The sequence below is a fragment of the Leptodactylus fuscus genome, chromosome 5, assembly GCF_031893055.1.
Source record: "Leptodactylus fuscus isolate aLepFus1 chromosome 5, aLepFus1.hap2, whole genome shotgun sequence".
In the NCBI taxonomy this organism is placed as follows: Eukaryota; Metazoa; Chordata; class Amphibia; order Anura; family Leptodactylidae; genus Leptodactylus; species Leptodactylus fuscus.
The window spans coordinates 154,775,705-154,797,317 of record NC_134269.1 but is presented as its reverse complement, the minus strand read 5'-3'; the positions used below and the strand labels follow the sequence as shown (position 1 = coordinate 154,797,317).

The 21,613-nt window shown below is 37.9% G+C and overlaps 1 protein-coding gene across 1 annotated transcript in view; it reads left to right on the top strand.

Moving 5' to 3' along the window:
* Positions 1-21,613, top strand: part of PTPRQ (protein tyrosine phosphatase receptor type Q) — a 228,069-nt gene that overhangs the window by 122,736 nt on the left and 83,720 nt on the right. Inside the window, exons 31-40 of the mRNA XM_075274511.1 lie at positions 72-353; positions 434-715; positions 2,274-2,558; positions 5,633-5,815; positions 6,267-6,368; positions 10,011-10,131; positions 12,206-12,366; positions 14,544-14,689; positions 18,416-18,578; positions 20,080-20,355. Of these exons, the coding sequence (XP_075130612.1) occupies positions 72-353; positions 434-715; positions 2,274-2,558; positions 5,633-5,815; positions 6,267-6,368; positions 10,011-10,131; positions 12,206-12,366; positions 14,544-14,689; positions 18,416-18,578; positions 20,080-20,355 (2,001 nt within the window). The remainder of the gene's footprint in view (positions 1-71; positions 354-433; positions 716-2,273; positions 2,559-5,632; positions 5,816-6,266; positions 6,369-10,010; positions 10,132-12,205; positions 12,367-14,543; positions 14,690-18,415; positions 18,579-20,079; positions 20,356-21,613) is intronic.

Below are 21,613 nucleotides of genomic sequence, written 5' to 3'. Positions count from 1 at the left end.
ATCTGATGTAACATGTAAATATATATATTTTTTTTACCTTTATAACTAATGTATATTGACTCTTCTTTTAGAGCCAGGATCGCCACCTCAGAATCTGGTTTCAGCTGGCGTTAATGCAACTGCCATCAATTTGGAATGGTCTCCACCAGCAGAACCCAATGGCATCATTACACTCTATGAAATAATCTACACAAATTCAACAGTGATACTTGCTCAGAACACAACTTCAACAACCTTCACCATAACTGATTTAAACCCATACACTCTTTATAGGATTTCTGTTCGGGCTTACACCCAATTTGGGCATGGAAACCAGTCGACACCAATACTCTCAGTAAAGACCTCTGAAACTGGTAGGAATGGTTTTCTTAGCTAAAATATGATTCATGATCATATATATATTTTTATAAACTAATTCATTTTTCATTTTCAGCTCCAAGTAGTCCTCCATATGATCTGCTGTACCGGAATTTGTCATCCACTAGAGTGCTGCTCACATGGCAGCCACCAATATTTGCCAATGGAATAATATTGTTTTATAAGATTAACTACTGGAATTCTTCTCATTCCCTGACAACGATAAGCAACGACTCATTGATTGTTTTGTCAGACCTTAAAAAATATTCCCAGTATCAAGTGGTTGTATCAGGTCACACAATACATGGAGATGGAAATCAAACTAGTGAAATCCTGTATATGACAACTATGGAAGATGGTAAGTAATAAAATCCCTATAAGACAACATATATCAGTGAATAAAAAAGGTTTCTTTATAGTAATATATCATATTATAATGTAAACCTGATACACAATTTTATTTCTACACTTTATCAAATCAATTTTTTAAGCATCTTTCACAGGCTCCTAGACAAGTATGAGCTCCTTGGCCTGACATCATGAGAAAATAATAAATATGGCATTTATATCCTCTGTTTGCCAGCACAAATCGTGTGATTGCAGTGTTGTGAAATTATAGGGGCTCTGCACTTATAGAAAATCTATAATATTCTTTATGCCTAATAAACCAATAAGGGAATTACACAAAGGTGATTATGTATCTTTGTGGCCATTTATAGAGTTAGAATTCCTGAGAAAAGAAATGTGTAAGCAAATGACAAATTGTGAAGGTGGTGTCTAGAATGGATTAGAGCATGTGCAGTATTGCCACCTCACTGGGGTACAGTACATGTTCCACATAGGTAGCGGTGGCATAACTACTGGGGTAGCAGAGGTAGTGGCTGCCACAGGTCGACAGCCGCTACTGCTGCGTTTTTTTTCTTTTCTTAATAGGCCATTACCGGCTGGAGTTACTCCAGACCCTTTTCAGACCCCCGAGTATAATGATCGGAGGTCTAGGGGAGGTAAGGGAACATAAAAAACCGTGCTACTTACTTCTCCGGGCAGGTTCGGGCCTACTTCTGTGATTCTCCATGACGTCACATGATCGGGGCCTGCGTCCCGGGTCATGTGACGTCTCGGTCATGTGACGTCCCAGACTTCATTGACGATGGCTGACACCACTGAGGACTGCAGTAGATCCGGGGATAGGTAAGTAACATTGTTTTTTATGTTGTTACCCCCCTTTGGTCTCCAATTATTATACTCTGGGGTCTGAAAAGACCCCAGAGTATAATAATTGTTCGTGGGTGCCCACAGTGGGGCATAATAGTGTGTGTAGGGGCCACTATGGGGCATAATACTGTGTGCAGGGGCCACTATGGGACATAATACTGTGTAGGGGTCACTATGTGGCATAACACTTTGTGCAGGGGCCACCATGGGGCATAATGCTGTGTACAGGGACCACTATGGGGCATAATAGTGTGTACAGGGGCCACTATGGGGCATAATAGTGTGTACAGGGGCCACTATGGGGCATAATAGTGTGTGAAGGGGCCACTATGGGGCATAATAGAGAGTGCAGGAATGTGTGTGGGGGGGGGAATTCGGTCGGGGTCTTCGGTGGGCATTGGTCGGGGAGGGGTGGCCATGTGAAAACTTTGTCACGGGACCCCGGCGTTCCTAGTTCCGCCAATAATAGGTAGTATACATAGAAGAGCTTACAAACTGAAAAAAAGGTGTACTGTACATGCAGTTTTCAGTGCCTCACACACAGAATTTAGGATGTGGACATGAAAATGTGTATGTGCATGTATAATGGTTATTATTTGTATGACTTGTTTTGTATAATGTTCACATTTTGTCTTGCTTGTGTATATCCAAATAATATTGACGCAGGTTTAAGTTCCTTTTGTTTTTTGTTCTTTCTGCAGTTCCTGATGATCCACCCTATAACCTGTCCTACAGAACTCTAAACTCTACTTCCATACAACTGTTCTACTCTCCGCCTTCTTCTCCCAATGGCATTATTAAGTATTACACAATCATTTGTCATGACGTTTCAGCTAGAGCCCGGCATTACAGCAGCAGTACCCAGTCTATAATAATTAGTGATCTCAAAAAGTATAGTGAATACAGTATCACTATTAGTGCAAGTACATCTGTGGGACCTGGACCAAAAACAAGTAGATTGCTTTTTGTAAGAACTGGTGAAGATGGTAAATTGTACATATTTTTTAATTTCTTTGCCATGCATGTCTCTTAAATAAATTAAAATAATCACAAAATATATTTGCTGAATTAGCACATGAATTACTTTGCTTATGCATGTGTCACACTAAGCAATATAGACTAACAAAAAATTAATATAAAATACAGATAAAAAAGTTTATAAATAATAATAATAATAATAATAATAATGATAATAATAATAACTTTATATAGTACAGACAGTATTTGACATTACAATGTGACAACATAGTTAACATCTCAAACAACAGGAGTGAAAGCCCTGCTTGCAAGATCTTACCATTTATGAGGTGATAGGGAGACGCAAGTGGTAAAAAGCCTTGTTTGGCACAATGGTCCTGCCATCTTTTACTAAATGAGGTCATATAACTGAATCTGTGTGCTGTTAACCATCCCCAGACAAGACCTACAAGGTAATGGGTATAAGAACTGGCAGACAGTCCCACAATATTTGTTGCTGTAGGACAAGGATTTTGAGCTGCATTAAAGGGATTCTATCTTTCAAAGACATTTTTTTCTAACTAACATGTCGGAATAGCCTTAAGAAAGGTTATTCTTCTCCTACCTTTCGTTGTCTTCTCCGCTCCGTCGTTCCGTAGGAATCCCAGTTCTTGTCGGTATGCAAATGAGTTCTCTTGCAGCACTGGGGTTGGCCCCAATGTTGCGAGAGAACTCTCTAGTGCCGCCTCCATCTTCTTCTGGAACGAGGTCTTCACCGGGTCTTCTTCCGGCGGTGTCTTCTAACTTCTAGGCCTCGGGCCTAGGGCAAGCCGACTGCGCATGCTTGAGGCCACAAGAAAAATGGTCGCTTGCACAGTATCGGAAGCGGACATTTTCTCGTGGCTGGCAGGCATGCGCAGTCGGCTAGCCCTTGGCCCAAGGCCTAGAAGTTAGAAGACACCACCAGAAGAAGACCTTGTTCCAGAAGAAGATGGCGGCAGCACTGGAGAGTTCTCTTGCAGCAATGGGGCCGCCCCTAGTGCTGCGAGAGAACTCATTTACATACTGAGTAAAAACGGAATTTCAAGCGAACGGCGGCGCGGAGAAGACATCTAAGGCTAAGGCCCCACGGCTGTATTCGCAGCGCTAAAACACTGTGGAAAGAACCGCGGCGTGAACACACTGCGATTCTTTCCGCAGCGCTTTCAACAGAAAGTTCGCAGAGTTTTCCTCTGTGGACTTTCTGGTACAATTATATCTATGGGAAAGATGCCAGCGTTTCCGTAGATATAATTGACATGCTGCAATTTGGAAAGCCGCAACGGCTTTGCAAATCGCGGCGTGTCCGCACTGCGTTTTTTCCTGCAAAGTGGGCATGGGATCCACATGAATCCCATCCCCTTTGCTTGCACTGTAAAACGCCGTGATTTTTCCCGCAGCGTCTCCACTCTCCGTCTTTCCTAAGGTTATTCCAACGTGTTAGAAAAAAATGTCTTCGAAAGATAGGATCCCTTTAAACATGCAGGCTAATAGTTGTTGATAACTGTCTGATATGTAGGGCCAACTTTGCACAGTCCCAGCAATAAATTGGGCACCATATGGAATATTTCATTTATTTATTTTGCTTACAAATATAGCTCCATCATATTCTGCAGCACTTTAGAGACATATTGTCAATACTGTCCCAAGTAGGAAACACATTTTAAATTCAGTATCAGTATGTCTTTGGGGATGGAAATATTTTGGAAATATTTTCCCTTACTGAACCATCCGATGAAGATGCTACATTTTTTAGTGCCAAAATTGAGTTATAATGTTCTCTTAGTGGACAGAACAAATATTGCCAAATATAAATTCTTCTATGTCAGGGAAAAGAAATTAACATAAAATCACGTAAACTTCAGACTAAAAAGCAAAAATACTACAAAACTAGGTTCTAGATTTAATATTGATACTGTACAGGGCAAGAGACAGATACAATGAGTTTGTAATTCCTATACTTGGTGTCCGCAAGCCTTATATTAACATGAGATGAACATGTTACCTGTATCATCTGATTTATGACTATAGCGTTACATGTGGAAATGGTTTGTCTAGCGGATACTCATGAACTTTAAAGACCTGTTTCTCACAGGAAAAAGAGATATTTATGAGAGGACAATGAAATACTTTGTACTGTGGTGCAGGTCATAACTGGGAGGATGGGCAGTTAGATGATGAATATTATTTTACCTAAACAATATAATGTATATAATATACGTGTGAAATAAGCTTCAAAGTAACAAAAATGGTTAATTTTAAAACATATTCCTCAAAACAATGTTTTATTCATTTCTTTATAATATTCCTCTCTACTCTATGATGTCTGGCCAAAAAATTCCCAGTCATCCAGCCAGAAGCGGTATCAACAATATATATACCGTATGTGATTGTAGTACAGCACTAGTAGGCTGTAATTTGACAACATACGGTATAGTTCTATATTTCTCTAGTAGTCCATTAATGGGATTAAGAGAATTTGGCTTCTTTTTATAAAGAGGTTGTCTTCATGATTCATAAAAAGTTAAAAATATTAGGTCAGTAGGTTGAAATAGGGACTAACATAGTGTCTGCTCTCCCAGGATCTGTGATGGGCCTGTTATTTGACAGAAAGCTACTCTATTCTGTCATATACTAATAAAAACTTGGTTTTAAAATTTTTAATCTATAGAAAAAAATTAAGACAATGTCAGTAGATCTTGAAACTGTTTTTACTGTTCTGTCCTTCTGTCTCCTTCCTTTAAGACAGCAATTTCTTGAATCTTCTTACCTACACCACTGAGCAAGATGAGCATGTAGTACATACCAATCTAGCAGTGACTTTGTACCAACTTACCCAATTTATTTTTCTTTTACCATGTAAAATATCCATAGAGCCTAAATCCAAATCCTAATATATACAGAAATGAGTGCATGTATTGATTTGTCGCCTGCTACATGTTTGGGCTCATGTCAGATACAGAACTAACATCTAATTTCTCATCTGTAATGACTGACATCAACTATTTTTCTTTAAAAAGAATTTGAACCAATATTGAATCTTTTCGCCTTATTCTTCTTACAGCACCAGATAGCCCACCTGAAAACATATCATACAGAAATATATCTTCCACAGAGATCATTGTATCATATTCTCCACCAACTATACCGAATGGAATCATATTATACTATACTGTGTATATAACATGGATTAACGGCACAGTGGAAAGGGCTCCAGATACACCGGACCTGTCACTCACTATTACAGGTAATTTTCTAAGGATATTTTGTGAAGGAGTGGACTGGCCATTTGGGCACTTTGGGGCAAAAAGGGGTCATAGCCATCTGTTCAGTTAGAGGACTCCTGGAATGTATAAATCCAAATCAACTTTATTGTAACTATAATGTCTGGGGGCCCATGCCCATGGATTTATGCTATGGAGTTTGCTAAACTGGATGTCAGATTCATATCCATGTGAAACAATGGAGGGTGATGTAGTGTAGAAGACACAATACAACTGTCTCAATAAAATAAACAAAGTATTGAGGGTGGTTGCAACTGTTAATAATACCCGATATGTAAAGAGTTGTACATTGTACTTTAATACCAAATTAAGGCCAGGCTGGAGAGAACAGAATCCTATGCTAGACTGTGTACTAGAAAAAAATGAGCTGTTTTCTTACAAGGGATCAGTGACCCAATATTTTGATGTATACAGGTTTACGAAAACATACAAGTTATATTCTGAAAGTCTCTGCCAGCACAGTAAAAGGGGAAGGTGTACACAGCGACCCAGTCAACATCACTACAGAAGAGGACGGTAAGCTCATAATAAGTTCTAAGTCATTCTTCATTAAGTTAATGTATTATAGAATCATCGCTATTTTTCAGTTTAGTTTTTTTTTTCACATCCAACATAGACTTCCATGTGAGCTCCAAAATTTTATCTATTCTGTCAAATTTCTTTTATTTCTGCTTGTGGATGCTGAAGAGTCATGGGAAGAGGAAGCATCTAGTCAAGTGAAAGGGCTAATCTGTAATACCAGGCCAGCCTATAGATAAGAGTGGCATTGTTGCTACAAGAAAAGACCCTTTTGTCTAATATAACTCTTTATTCATTGCACTGACACATTGTAGCAAACTATTAGGACAACTAGAGGTTTGTACTGAAGATATATTGAGCTAACATAGGTTTGCCTACATTGGGTACAACTGTAATTAGGTCTGTATAGGTGTCCAATCAGACTAACCCTAGGCTCACACTTGCGCTCTGGTTTCTGTTGTTCGGGTCCACTTGGGACCCAAAACATGGAAACCGAATCTGCTTACAAAGTGTTTACCCATGGAAACCCACAGACCCCATGGGACTTTTCTCTACGCATTTTTCAAGTGGAGATGAGAACGAAATCCCCAAGCACTCACTGAGTGCAGATGTGAACCCAGCCATATTCACAATGATTCTCTTCACTGACAGCAAACAGCAGGGTTTTACAATGTTAGAACACAAAGTGTATTAAAACATTGAAGAACTAGTTATTGTACAATGTGTATGCTTTGGGCCCTTTTATGTGGGTTAATGCTCAGATAGGACGAGTGCTCATCAAAGGTATAACATGTTGACTGACGCTCATTTATATGAGCCTTTACCTGCACAGGAAAGGAACAATCACCCATCCATATGTTCTACCTCTATATCATTCCATTATGTGAGCAGCACATCCTCATTTTATATAGGACACGTTCTGCTTGACAGATGATAATTTTTGGTGATGTCTAATAGAAACAATAACTTAATAAATAAATAAATATTTGTCTCCTTGGTCGCTCTCATTCCTATAAATTATTTGGTCAATTATTGACCAGTTTAAAGCAGACTTTAATTATACAAAACTAGAAGATCCTTTGCAATTCACAGAAGTGGATGTTTTCTGAAGAGATCTCAATAATTGTGGTAGTATTACCTGTCCAAAATTAGCAGGCTCTATCTGAGGTCACTAAACACCTTTAACCATTTAAACCCTGCATTATATGCATTTTAAATAATGATTTGAAGTAAGAAGAAATCAAGATATGTTAACACACCAGTAACCGATTGGTGGAGGTACAATATCCAAACCTTACACCACAAAACCTTTGCTGTGTGTGGTGCAGTAATGCAATCTATAAAGGGGACAAAGCCAGAAGCAGAAGTCTCTGTCTACTATATAGCCACTCTTTCTGCATTCTGCAGCTCTGATCATATTCACTTAAAGGGGCTCTATCATTAGATTTTAGGGTTTTGAGTAGTTTGAGTCGTTTTTAAAAAGATTACTTTTGAAATGGATATGCGAATCAGTCTCTGTGTGCACGTTGCGCGCCCACTCTACGTGAGCGTTCCGTGCACCCTCTCGCTTGTGTTACAAAACTCCTTCTCCTCCTTCTTATTCACTGCCTCCAGCGTTGTCCTTCCGGCGGTTTCTATTGAAATTTTGCACATGTGCAGTAGCGCTCCCTCCGGGAGCCATTTTCCTGTAGAGAACATTGCGAGCTGGTGTTGGAGCGTGCACAGTGGCGCTTGTCCTTCCCGTCAGTTTCTATTGAAATTTCGTGTGTGTGCAGTAGCATATGCTCCAGCGCCATTTTCCTGTAGATAACATTGCGAGCTGGTGCTGGAGCGTGCGCAGTAGTTTGTGCATGCGTGAAATTTCAATATAAACCACCGGAAAGGACAACGTTGGAGGTAGTGATGAAGGAGGAGGAGGAGTTTTGCAGCACAAGCAAGAGGGTGCACGGAACGCCCATCTTGCACAGAGAGACTGATTTGCATATCTATTTCAAAGGTAATTAACAAAAACAGGGAGGTCTTTTTACAAACAACTAACAGCACCTGGATAGCCTTATTAAAGGCTATTCAGGCATAGCTTTATCTCAAAACCCTAAAATCTAATGATAGAGCCCCTTTAAATGGGTCTTCCCATTTCAGTGTATCAACCAGGCTGCCTGCAGTGTCTGCTTTTCACTTCCTGTTTTTTTCTCCCTGGACACAGAACACTTATTCAGATGAGATAATATACAGATGCCTGTACAAATTGGGCTCAGTGCTATCTGTGTGTTTACATAGAGAGATAACAGACCTGGCTTTATCAGCAAACTGCAATTAGCTGAAGCTGGCAAGAACAGTGAGAGAGTGATGTCACTTGTTCTATAGGTCCATGTTTATATCAACGCTGTGTAAACAATGTGTGTGTGTGTGTGGGGGGGGGGGATAAATTCACATACCAGGAAAACAAAGCAGAATTTCTAAAGCAATATATTTAGGAAATGTCTTCAATTTACATAAGCTAACAGTATAGATAGGATCTGTTTAGATGGGGCAACCCCTTTAAATGGAGGAAGAGCTGCAGTACTCCACCATAGCTGCTATACAGTGGACAGAGCCTTCAGCTTCTGGCTCTGTCCCCTATATAGGTTCCATCATTAGAAGCACCTGAAACAACTGATCAATTCATGGTCCAGGTGTCAGTCTCCCAGTTTTCCTCTGCAGACTTTTTGCTTCAGTTATACCTATAAGGGAATCGCAGGCATTTCCATAGGTATAATTGACATGCTGCAATTTCCACAAAAACAGCATTTCCGCTGTGTGCATTTTTCTGCAGTGTGTCAATGAGATTCGCCACAATCCCACCGACTTTGCACAGAACATAAAATGAAAACCTGCAACATTTATGACATGTGGGGCCTGGCATAAAGGTTTGCTCGGTAAAGACAGAATTCTCAAGAAAAAAAAATAAGCTTAACTTTAGACTTAGATACCTCAAAAGTGTCAAACTAATTTTTACAAAACGTTCTCTAGAAAAGTTCACCCTGGTAATTTCTAAGCTGCATGCATGGCCTTCCATGTTGTACAAGTTATGAATGGTTCTTGGACTACAGGATGGAAGAGATATAGTTGACATATGTATTATTTTCTGTTGTAATAATGTGGCGTCAGAGTGTGTTATATATTGGGTAGCGTGGAATGGTTTAAGCCCTCCATGCAATCCCATATTTTTATGATCTCTCAATGTTATGCCCAGCAGGAATTTTCCCACCTCTTGAAGCTTGAAATAATTATTTCCAGCTTTCTTCCCCCAGTGGAATTGTGTTGCAAATTACTTTATTTTTACATGCATTCACACCTATAAAACAGATTTTGCTTTTATTGGAACAAAAAATATAACAGCACAGAATTTGTAGAATATATTAAGCAAAGGGCTGTGGTATGCCTACTGATCTGCGTTCTCATGAAATCGTACTTTCCATTGAATCACAGAAACAGATGTGTTAATACTACCATGAAAAATTGTCCTTCATTTTTGTAGCCAAGGAAGTAATACAGTCTTATTGGAGCTGATAGACTTCAAATACCTGTTCATGGATTTTTTTTAGTTTTCTTTCATTGGATGATTGAGCCAAGTGTGTCATTTTTGATTTTTTTTTATAGCACCATCTACCCCTCCTCGCTTCCTTGCTGTAAGCCAGTTATCCAGTATACTTGTGAAGTTATCGTGGCTACCACCTCTGGAGCCAAATGGAATTATACTTTTCTACACACTGTATATCTGGTAAGACAGAACACATAATGTGACCGAGTATTACATGTTGTCATTGTATTAACATGTGCTTTATATCTACATTCTACTACATTGTAATTGCAGCACAAAGAAGGAAAAGTCTTGTGAATATGGGGATCACAGAATCGATAGACATGTTAGTGATATGCAAATGATGGAAACAAAACATTCAAAACCTCTGAATTTATTCAGTATTTATCATGAGTGCCAGTTACAGAAACACATGCATTAACTTTCCTAGGAATGCTATCAGTGAGGTTATTAATGGTTGGCTGAGCAATGTTATGCCACACTGAATACACTGAGGCTGGGAGTTCCCTTTACAATAGATAACCAATGACATTCTAGATGGGCTGAATAGGACACAAGTCCAGCGGTAGCATGTTTAGGCCATGTAGTATGCTTACTGTACTGTAGTATGAGCAACATGCGGCCTGGCATTGTCCTGTTAAAAAATGGTTCCTGAAATATATTGAAGTTATAGCCTTACCACTGGTTCCATGGCCAAATCAGTGTAACGCCGAGCTGTTTTTTTGACTGATAGGAAACTACAAAGAGCTATACATCACCATATATTATCCAAACCATAATCCAGGGAGTATGACCATTGTGATTTTAATTTGTGAAGTTTTCTTCATGGCGTTGCGCACGTGGTTTCCAGATCAGTCTGGCTTTTCTGCTCCTCCTACATGCCACAAAACGGATTTAGGTGCTTAAAATGTGATCATTTTAGCGACAACTGTTTCTTCCTTGATTTGGATAACCCTATGGCTTGTCCTTCTTGGTGTTGCAATTTTAAAGTTGAGCAGTGCATGGGCAGCCTATTTTCCAGGAAAAAAAACAACATTCAAGCAAATCTCATCCATGCACTGTGCCAAAAACCCACAGCTTGAATTATATTAGCCAATGTAATTTATGCTGCTTATTTTAACCTGAATAAACCCATAGCATAGCATTTACATTATGAATTCTGCATGGCGTGGTTTCTGATGCTGCAGAAAATCTGCTGTGCATCAGTACTGTGTGGATATAGATTTATAGTGAAATGCAATGTACTAAACAACATATGGCTTGTTACATTAGTCATATAAGTGCATAAATCTCAGATGTAGGACTTTGTAACACCAGTGTAAATAAAGGGGGTGCAGACCTGAAAGGTCTCTCCACCCAATATAATGGTACCAGTTTCAGTTACAAAATATACTGTATTTAGGAAGCACTGCTACATATTTACCTAAGAGCTTCAGGTTATGTTATGTGTAAAATAATATGGTACATGACCAAACAGTAAGTTTCCTGGTTTCATCCTTCAACTGTTTTATGTCATGAAACGTATCAATATTGTTGCAAAATGCACAATTTTATGACACTTTAATGTGCTACACATGTTCATTTTTTATTTCCTTTACCCCGTAAGGGCTAGTTCACATGCAGTGCACGGCATCTCATTGTGGCTCTCTGCTCCGGTTTAGGCCCAAATGAATGGGCCTAGTCCGGAGGGCGCTATTGTGAGGCGGATACCGTGACTGATTCAGCCGCGGATTCCGCCTGAAGAAAGGGCAGCTCGCTTCTTTTTTACGTGAGCGGCAACATGCTGTGTACAGAAAAAAGTAGGCTGGCGGTCTACATAGACCTCCATTGTGAGGGGGCGGATTATGACGTGGATTCAGCTCCATAATCCGCCCCCTCTTTCCCCGTGTGAACTAGCCCTTACCGTCTTCTGAAAATGTCACTTTTTTATTGCAGATTTTGAATTAATGGCTAAAGTAAATATTACTGACACATAACTCTGGTGCCTTATGTACATTGAACTCTTTAGCAGCCTAACACATTTTAGCCTTACACCAGTAATATTTTATACCTCTTTGTATTCCTGCTTTCAAAACATTTTACATTTAAATCGTGAAGGGGGTTAAAAGGAGTCTACCACCTCCCTCAACCAACCCCCGCCTTATAGAGTACGTTACCATTTACCTAACTTTTTGACAGAATTTGTGCATTCTGTTTTTATTTTTATCTGTACTTCTTATTAATAGGACTTAACTTTTCCTGTTTTATACCCTAGGGATGAGACATCAAATAAAACTATTAACATCGAAGATACTTCAGTGGACTTTAAGGATTTCGAAAGCAATCATGAATACAGTGCTTATGTCACATCTAGTACTAGATTTGGTGATGGAAATGTCAGAAGTGATATTTTAAGATTTAAAACTTTAGAAGGAGGTACATAGTAAACACATATTAATATATGGTATGCTTTATACCCTGTGACAGGTCTCCTACCAGTCCACCTATTTCCTTACAAATAATCTTTTACTAATGTTTTACAATTAAAAGTAACAACCATCTTCCCTGCAGAAATAATATCTGTTATATCTACATGCTGTGACCCCTCCTCGTATCCTCCAACCACGGTCGGGCTGTATTATTATTTCTGTGTTTTCTTTCTTTTTAGTTGCTATGATTCCTAGGATTTCTCTATCTGCCATGAGCTTGTATGTGTTTTCTCTCTTGTTATATACTACTGTACCATCTATGAAACTATATCACTGAAACTTCCCCATTGTGTGACTATTAAAGGATTATATTATCTTATCTTAATGTGAGTTCAAGAGCAGAAAGAAAAGTGCAGTAGACCATCTAGAAATGATAAGACTACTACCTGATTTCTTTCTTCACTAGTTGATAGGGGCAAAAAATATATGCAAATCTATTCTCCAGGATGTAATTAGGAGAACAGTGCCTCTGTATGCTGCCCTCTAGAGGGCAGCCTCCTTAACATCATGACTCAGTTAATAAGCCTACTAACATGATGCGGATTTAATTGCCAAATTAGTATTTCTATTCCAAAAGGAACAGATTCCCAGCTATGGACAGCGCTGTTTCAGCCTATAGTGCAGGGATACTGATTTGGCAGAGTGAGAGACTATAGACCAGGGTCAGGGGATAATCGTACACATCAGAGGAGGGGGAAAAAAGCACAGATTTATTACCAAATTTAATTCCTTTCTGTGAAATCCTAAATTTCTTAATTCTTTCCCTTTCATTCATATTGAGAGCTGTTCCTGCCTCTCACTGAAAGTTACTATGGTTGGAATATGCGCTTGGAGTACAGACTGTGTAAAATGTAGAGAAAATGAGGGTACGGAAAAGTCACCAAACAGTTAAGTCTAAGGGAGAATAAGGATATTTATATGCAGCTGCTTAATATATGATATAATTATCCCAATATTTATATTATATATATTATATATCTATATTAATATAGTTTGTATTTTCATATGGCACCAAAAGCAAGTTTGTACATTTTATAACACCTGTGAAGTGACCCTCCCCTACCCTTGAAGTGACATCCCCTTACCCTCGTTTTCTATACATTTTACACCACCCCTACTCCAAACCCATACTTCATACACAGTGAGAGGCAGGAACAACTCTCAATACAGAAGCAAAGGGAAGAATAAATAGTTGCAGGATTTCACATAAAGGAGACAAACTTAGACAGAAAATCAAAGCTCTTTGTTCACTTTTACTCATGATGTCCTGTGGTAATACCTATAAGGTTCTACTACTTCAAATACCTATGAACATTAATGAGCAAATTTATACATATATATATATATATATATATATATATATATATATATATATATATATAGTGAACTTCTGGAATTTATGGCAAAGTTTGTTCCTGCTCCAACTATACTATGGTGTGGATTACGAAACTGGAATGATCCTTTGGCTATAAGTAAAAGCTTGGATCTGCATAGGTTAGCATGGAAATTAAAATGTGGTAGCTTTTAGAATACGGTGAGGTAAAAATGAACCCTTCAGAGGTTAAAAGGTCCCATAACACCTGAAGAATGCATTAATATATTAAATATAAAAAATATTACTGTTAAATAAACTGTAAAAAAAAGCATGGAACATGCACATTTGTTATCTGTATAACTTTAACAAATAATCTACAATAAAATCCGGATGCTAAATCAACAAAAAAGTTATAAAATGTATGGTATATGACATGTAGAAAGTAATTAAGCTATGCATTTTATCAAATAAGTTCATTGCCATTTTCATCAACAAAACAGCTCTATAAGCATTGCAATGGTCTCAGTTTACACTAGATGTTTGCTTTGCTTTGTGCTGGATATCTGATGTTGATCTTCTATTTCTAAGGCATTGTTCTGATGTGACCTATAATCCATAGAAAATGGTGTAAATAATGTAAAAGACTATTCCTATATTATCTATATTCCCATAATCTATGAATGATAGAAACAGGTTTATAGGTTGGAAAATTAATATATCTTCATTTATTTTATAAAAACTAGGTATTGTTGTAAGTTTTATGTTACTATATTTAGGTTTGGTGAATTGTTTCTTAATTCATTTTGCAGTTCCAAGTGACCCACCAAAAAACGTATCATATAGAAATCTTACCTCTACATCTGTAAAGATATTCTGGAACCCACCCATTAAACCAAATGGCGTCATACTATATTATACGTTATACTTCAAGAACACTTCTAACACTTATGTCAGGGTGAGGACATTATATTTTTAACTTTTGTTTTCTGATATAATATAGTAGCATTTCATACAAATAATTTCCTCTCTCGTATTGTTATTCAAATTAATGAAAATAATCAGTTTTATTTTTTAAATACTGAGAAATGTTGACTATATTTCTATTGATTTTTATACCATTGTCAAACCATTTGTGCCACAGAAGTCAAATGTAAGCATATTTTTAAACTACGGTAGACCTTGCCCACACTGGTTATTACAGTTACAGTTTGCAAATGTACCACTATCTAGCTCATACAAATACAGCAGGTCAATTTGTTCTGTTGCATTAGAGAATGTGAAATTTTTATACTTATTTGCTAAATATAAAAAAACCTCCCAATTACAGTCCAGAGAAAAAGTCACCCTGTAGCAAAGTGTGATCTAAAATGCTCTTATAGCTAGTTCCTAAAGCAAACTATTATTATTATTATTATTATTATTATTATTATTAATAATAATAATAATAATAATGATGATAATATAAATGATAATAATGATAGTTAATAATGTATGTTGTGGATTCATACAGTCCTGTTCAGAAGTACAGCATATTAGACCCCTGTAAAATGCAGATGAGAACATGACATCAATTTCAGTAACAATTCACTTTTACATGATATATTAGAGCAATAATGCATGTTGATACATAATTTTAGAGCAGTGGTCACCAACTTGTGGCTCTCCTGCTGGGAAGCTAGCTTTCCATTCTGCAGTTGTAGGACATTATGCTGGATGTAGATTCACAACTACTGGAAATCCACAGGTTGGACACCACTGTATAGAGCAGCCAATAGGGGTGCCTTGGAAACCCAATGGGGTGCCACAACACTATGGTTGGAAAGATGACCACATGCCTTCATGTAATGTTATCTGTTTTTTGTCTTTTGGTAAAAATTATTTTGTAGGTTCCCTCATTTAAATCTTTTGTTCAGGGTTGACCTAGATCAGAAAAATATGTAAAACACGGCTATATGGATAGAAAATTCATAATAAATGACTACATAACAATATAGAACAGTTCTATGTAACTTATGTCGAAACTAGGTAGAGTGAAGCTAAGCCCATGCTCCACTAATGGTATAAAGTCAGTGAGTGCTACAGAGAGAATTCACCCCATGGCTGTATTTGGTGATGGACAAATGCTGTGAAGGTAACTGAAGGTACTCTGTTATAGAGACCATCTGGTTCCTACTACTGTATGTTCAGCAGGCACATGCCCTTTCCAGTTTGCTTTCAGAAAAGTGACAACATATTGCAAGCCCAGTAACAAAGTCAGTTCATTAAATGTGTGTAAATAGCAGTTGACTCAGGATGCAGGTCATTCCACAACAGAAGTAAGCAACAAATGCTGGGGGATAAAAGAGCTCTCTAATTAATGTTCTATGCAGGCGAGCTTGTCTTCACAGGATGCTCGCTACTGCATCTCACGTGTGCAAGATGGCAAATGCTGACACGTTACTGTATATTTCTGAATTAGGGAACAGTATTTATTGGGTCCATACAATCTGCACAATAACAGATCTGCACAATATCGTGTGCTATATGTTATGAAGCATGCATTGAAATATCTTATATAAATGTCATCTAAATACAGTAAAACCTCTGAGATGACCCACCAAATTTGAAGTGACAAATTGTCTTCTACATTGGAGCTCTAATCTACATAATAAAAACCCACCACTAATGCACCTACTGCAAAACCTTAGGCAAAGGCCCCACTTGGCAAACTACAACTAAAAAACGCTTTGGAAAAGACTGCAGCGGAAATGCATCATGTTTTTTTCTGCAGCATTTTTCACAGAAAGTCCGAAGAGGTTTCCTCTGCGGACTTTCTGCCTCTATTATACCCATACATGCTACGATTTCCAAAAACACAAGTATTTTTAAAATCGCAGCATTTGAACTGCATTTTTTTTTTGTTTTAAATGTAGATTGTGAACCCCATATAGAGCTCACAATGTACATTTTTCCCTATCAGTATGTCTTTGGAATATGGGATGGAAATCCATGCAAACACAGGGAGAACATAAAAGCTCCTTGCAGATTTTTTTTTGCCCTTGGCAGGATTTGAACACCAGGAGCCCAGTGCTGCAAGGCTGCAGTGCTAACCACTGAGCCACTAAGTAGCCCTGCAAATTTTTTATTTTTTTTATTTTTTATTTTTTATTTTTGCAATATGGTGCCCCAAGCTCAAAGAGGATCTTCCATGTCTTCTAATATAGGGCATAATATATATAATATGGCTAAGAATTCAAGCACTTTCAGCTTTGTTGGTCTCTTCTCCTGTTCCAGAGATATTGGTTCCATTAATTACATTTTCCTATATAACTGTACTGATATCATCGATGAGTAGTGGAGGACGCCTCTTCACAGTATAAAACTAAGCAGGTGTTCTGCCAGGCAACATTCCCCTCCACAAAGCGATGAGCTGAGCTGTATGACTGATCCACCTAATAAGTACAATGATAACAGTAGCTGAAAATAACACAACCAATATCTCTGGAATGGAGGAAGATACTGCTAAAGCTGAAAGCATGCTGAAAGTGTGTTTACGGTGAACGCCATAGCGGAGAAAAAAAGTAAGTGAGTTGGATTGCCCTTTTTTTGGTATTTTGCCTCTATTAAAAAGTGGAATAAAAAAGCAATCAAAATAAGGCTATGGCACCACATAGCAAACTCAAGTGAAAAAGCACTGTGGAAAACAGAAGCACATTGCGCTTTTTTCTGCAGCACTTTTCACAGAAAGTTCACAGAGGTACTCCAATAAAATAGGATTTTTGCAACGTTTTTTTCTTAAACCTATATAAACCTATATAAATTTAGCAGCTCCATAATTGTACTATCCCATGGAATACAGGTGACATGTCATTTTGACTGCACAGTGAATGCCATAAAAACAAAGCCTATAAGAAAGTCGCAAAAACTTTTTTCTACAGTTCCACCCCATTATGATTTTTTTTTCAAAAATCAAACTCTCATATGGGTTTATTAATGGAAAAATAAAAAAAGTTATGGGGTTTGGAAAGTGGGGAGTCAAAAACAAAAATCAAAAAATGCCTCCAGCAGGAAGAGGTTAAATGAGAAAGATGAGTGTCAGAGAGTCAGTTGTGTAAGAAAGATGTTATCTGTCCCATGTGGCACCTTTGAGGATTTATTTGACTATTTTGTGCCAATGCCAAATTCACAGTGATAAAGTATAGAATTAAATATAATAATATAGTTACATGGTCAGATATGTCTATTTTATAGGGTGGTAATTACTTTAGCAGTATACCTTTTTATCTTTTGTATGCTAAAGTAACAGTGTAAAGAGGCAGAACAGGCAGCAGATCTTTTTTTTCAGAAGTGCATATCTATACCCTATACAAAAAGTATCTTCTTATGTTTATATATTGCCAATAGTGATTGTCATCTTCATTGAGCTTGTATCTGAACTGAGGATCCAGTGCTACAAAACAATAACCAGTGTGCTACCATGCAGCCGACATCTTGGTTGGATACTGGCCTTCTTGAGTCTTACCTACTGTTCTCTGTGCAAAAAAAATATTATAAGAATTAAATTCACGGCTGTTTCATTGATATGGAGAAGGTGGACTGTTCTTCTTTAAACTTTAAAGCCAACCATAACCTGTTTAAAATATTTTATCTATTTTATGACCCATTTGAATTTCCCTTCAATGAAATATATGGTTTTTCTTAGAATCTCACTTCAGGTGATATTTCAGCCAATGGAAATGATTTATCTGCGACAATCCATGATCTAGCAAAATTCAGCCACTATGAATTCTGGATTACTGCAAGTACTATATTTGGAGATGGTGATCAAGCTAGTGAGATTATTGATGTCAACACAGAGGAAGATGGTAGGTTTACAGCTATGTTTATAACCAGAAATACTTTCCTCGTTCCTTTCCCTACAAATGACTAGAATAAAAATTGTGAAAAATACATATACAAATAATAATTGTACATTACAAAAAAGAGAAAATGTGGTGGTTGCTGGCGTGGTTTCCAGCATGTTAACATACTGGTCTCTACATGGTCCTGGAAAAGCTTATCTGCAGGGGTCCTGGTTATCAGATCTCACATATCTAATGCTGATGACCTATCAATATTAAAAAAAAGTGGATAACCCGTATAATATACAAAGTCATAACTACACTAGGGGAACCGCGAACACTGAACAGGATGCTATGGGGAGAAGTTTCCAAAAGGGGAGAGGCTCTGTGTTAAAAGTGCCAGGTCTGAAAATTTTCATCACACTCTTCAAATACTGCCTCCCCTTCCCAGTGCATACATTTTTGTGCTCTGTGGGCTCTACCCTTTCATCCCCAAAAATTTGCTGTCAAATTTTCTAATCACTAAAAACACTGAGTTTTAAGTAATCTGAAAAATATAAAAACAAAGACACCGAGCGCTCTAAGCGTATTATCACTAGATGAAAAGGTGATATATTTTATAACATAGATAGATGACCAATAGGCCTCTCACCTGACAGGGTTGTGATGTAGTCACAACACCAATAGCAGCAGTAATCGGATAGATAAGTCAGGCGAGAGTGGCAGCGGGCCTGTCGATATACACCGGGGACCCGGGTGAAGAGCATGGAAATGTCAAAAGTCAGGGATCCGCGCTCCAGAGGTCAAAGGGTCAAAAAAATGTAACTATAATTTACTTTGTCAAAGAAGAATAATTTAATGAAAAAATGAAAGAACAGCAAGCACAACGCGTTTCGGATTATCCAAAATCCTTTTTCAAGTGCACAATTCACTGATGCACGTCGGGCGGGATGTGATTTTAAGTAATCTGAGTATTCTGATATATGGTAAGACAATAAAGAGGACCTTTCACCACCTGGGGCACATGTGGTTTTATATACCGCTAGAAAGCCGTTCTGTGCCCCCGGTGAAGAGCTATCGGTGCTGGTACCATAGCTCTTCACTATCAGAAGGGCGTTCCTGACAGTCAGCCTTCCTCACTATAGCACTGTACTGTGAGAGTGGTGAAGAACACCTCCCTCCCCTCTTGATAGTACTTGTCCATAGACGAGTACCGGGGGCGTTCCTCACCGCTCAGCGTCATCCCTGGGCGGTAAGGACCGCCCCCTCTCGCAGTACAGCGCTATAGACGATGGATCATTTGAGTTGAGTATCGCTTGAGTTTATTTTGTTCAAGTGACTAGGCACAGTCACATTTGTACTAAATATTGTGGTGAAGGGATTACTCCTTCATTCTGCTCTTCATATGGTTCATCAATGTAAAATCCTTTGAAACTCTGTTTAGGTATATGGGGCTTATATCTGAGCATGTTATACAGTATTGTACATCTGCTGGGGAAATGATTTTATCTTGCTTCACTTCTAGTCCCAGAATCTGAACCTATGATCAGAGAGTACAAGAACCTCACATCTACCTCAGTGCTGTTATCATGGGATCCTCCAGAATATCCAAATGGGATTATCATTGGCTACTACTTACAGATTTATGGACCACAAGGAAATTATCCTTTAGTTACCACTCACATCTCCATTGTCTTGGAAGATCTTCTAGCGTTTACTCAGTATTTTGTATTTATTGCTGCAAGTACAATAAAAGGAACTGGTCCTCCAAGCCAGCTTGCCTTTCATACAGATGAAGCAGGTACATGTTCGTGCAGAATTAAAATCATTAGAAAAATTATCCTTAATCCTTTACATGTTTCTAGTTTCACTGTCTTCAATTTTTTTTCTTATGTGTCTTCTTGAATTATGGCATTCCTCTAACAAGGTCACAACGGTACATGATATATTCCTCTCTTGTGCTAAAATTTCAGTGCTCTGACAGGTTTAGTTATGCTACAAAATCTCTACTTACAGTGGTGGCATTTCCTTATTTTATCCTGTACTTCTTGACCGAAAGTCATCGAAGAAGAAAAATGATTTTACTGCTCCATCTTGAAAACGATAATCTAATTACACAGAGACATTCAGTACATTAGACCAGGCTCACGCTGAAAAAGCAAACTGTGAACATCATTTGCTTTGTTGTCTTATACTGTATATGAAGCAAAATGTACCGCTATCTTTACTTTTACTGTATATATATATATATATATATATATATATATATCATGCATATTGAAATGTTGATCCTTAATGCTTTGATCACATCTTATTTTAGCTTTGTCAGAGTCATATGCATACAGTAGTATATGTCTGCCTCTGACTTCCCTGTAAACAGTTTTTTTTTTAATAAAAAGGGTATGCCAAGGACACTTTTGGCATAAACTGGATGTATGGGGACCTTTGCACTATGTATATGTTTGAGCAATTAGCATAAATAGTAAAACAGTCACATTTTTATATCTATTTTATAGCCCAAAAAACCCTATTTAACCAATCTCAGATTATTTTGGAACCCAGCCTATGGTGATATGTATTCAGTTGAGTAGAACTATGGGAAATCTAGAAGTTACACCTGTAAAATAGATCCTAAAATGCTGCTGTTTGCTCGGTTGCTTGTCTTTTATATGAAGAGTAAGTAGAGATTTAGTAATTCAGCTACCTCAGTTTTCTGGTATAATATTTTTGCTTATGCAACCACTTATTTCTAACTTTTCTGCCACTTACCTTCATTGTTCTGTACCATGCACCATATTATTATATAATGTGTTGCTGAATATAACACATACTGCCTTTCTATGCTACTGAATGTGTCCCAATTGTATGCACAGCCCAGTCTATCACATTGTTACATCCGCACCTATTCGAACTTCCGTGCCATCCTCTGGCCGCATTATACGTCACAAGAGGCGCATCCAGCTATGATTCCTTGCTCTAGGTTCTTCTTGTATTGTCTGAACACTGTCCTATTCCCTCACCTCCCTTTGCTCCTTTGTGATTGACAGCTGATCTACCAA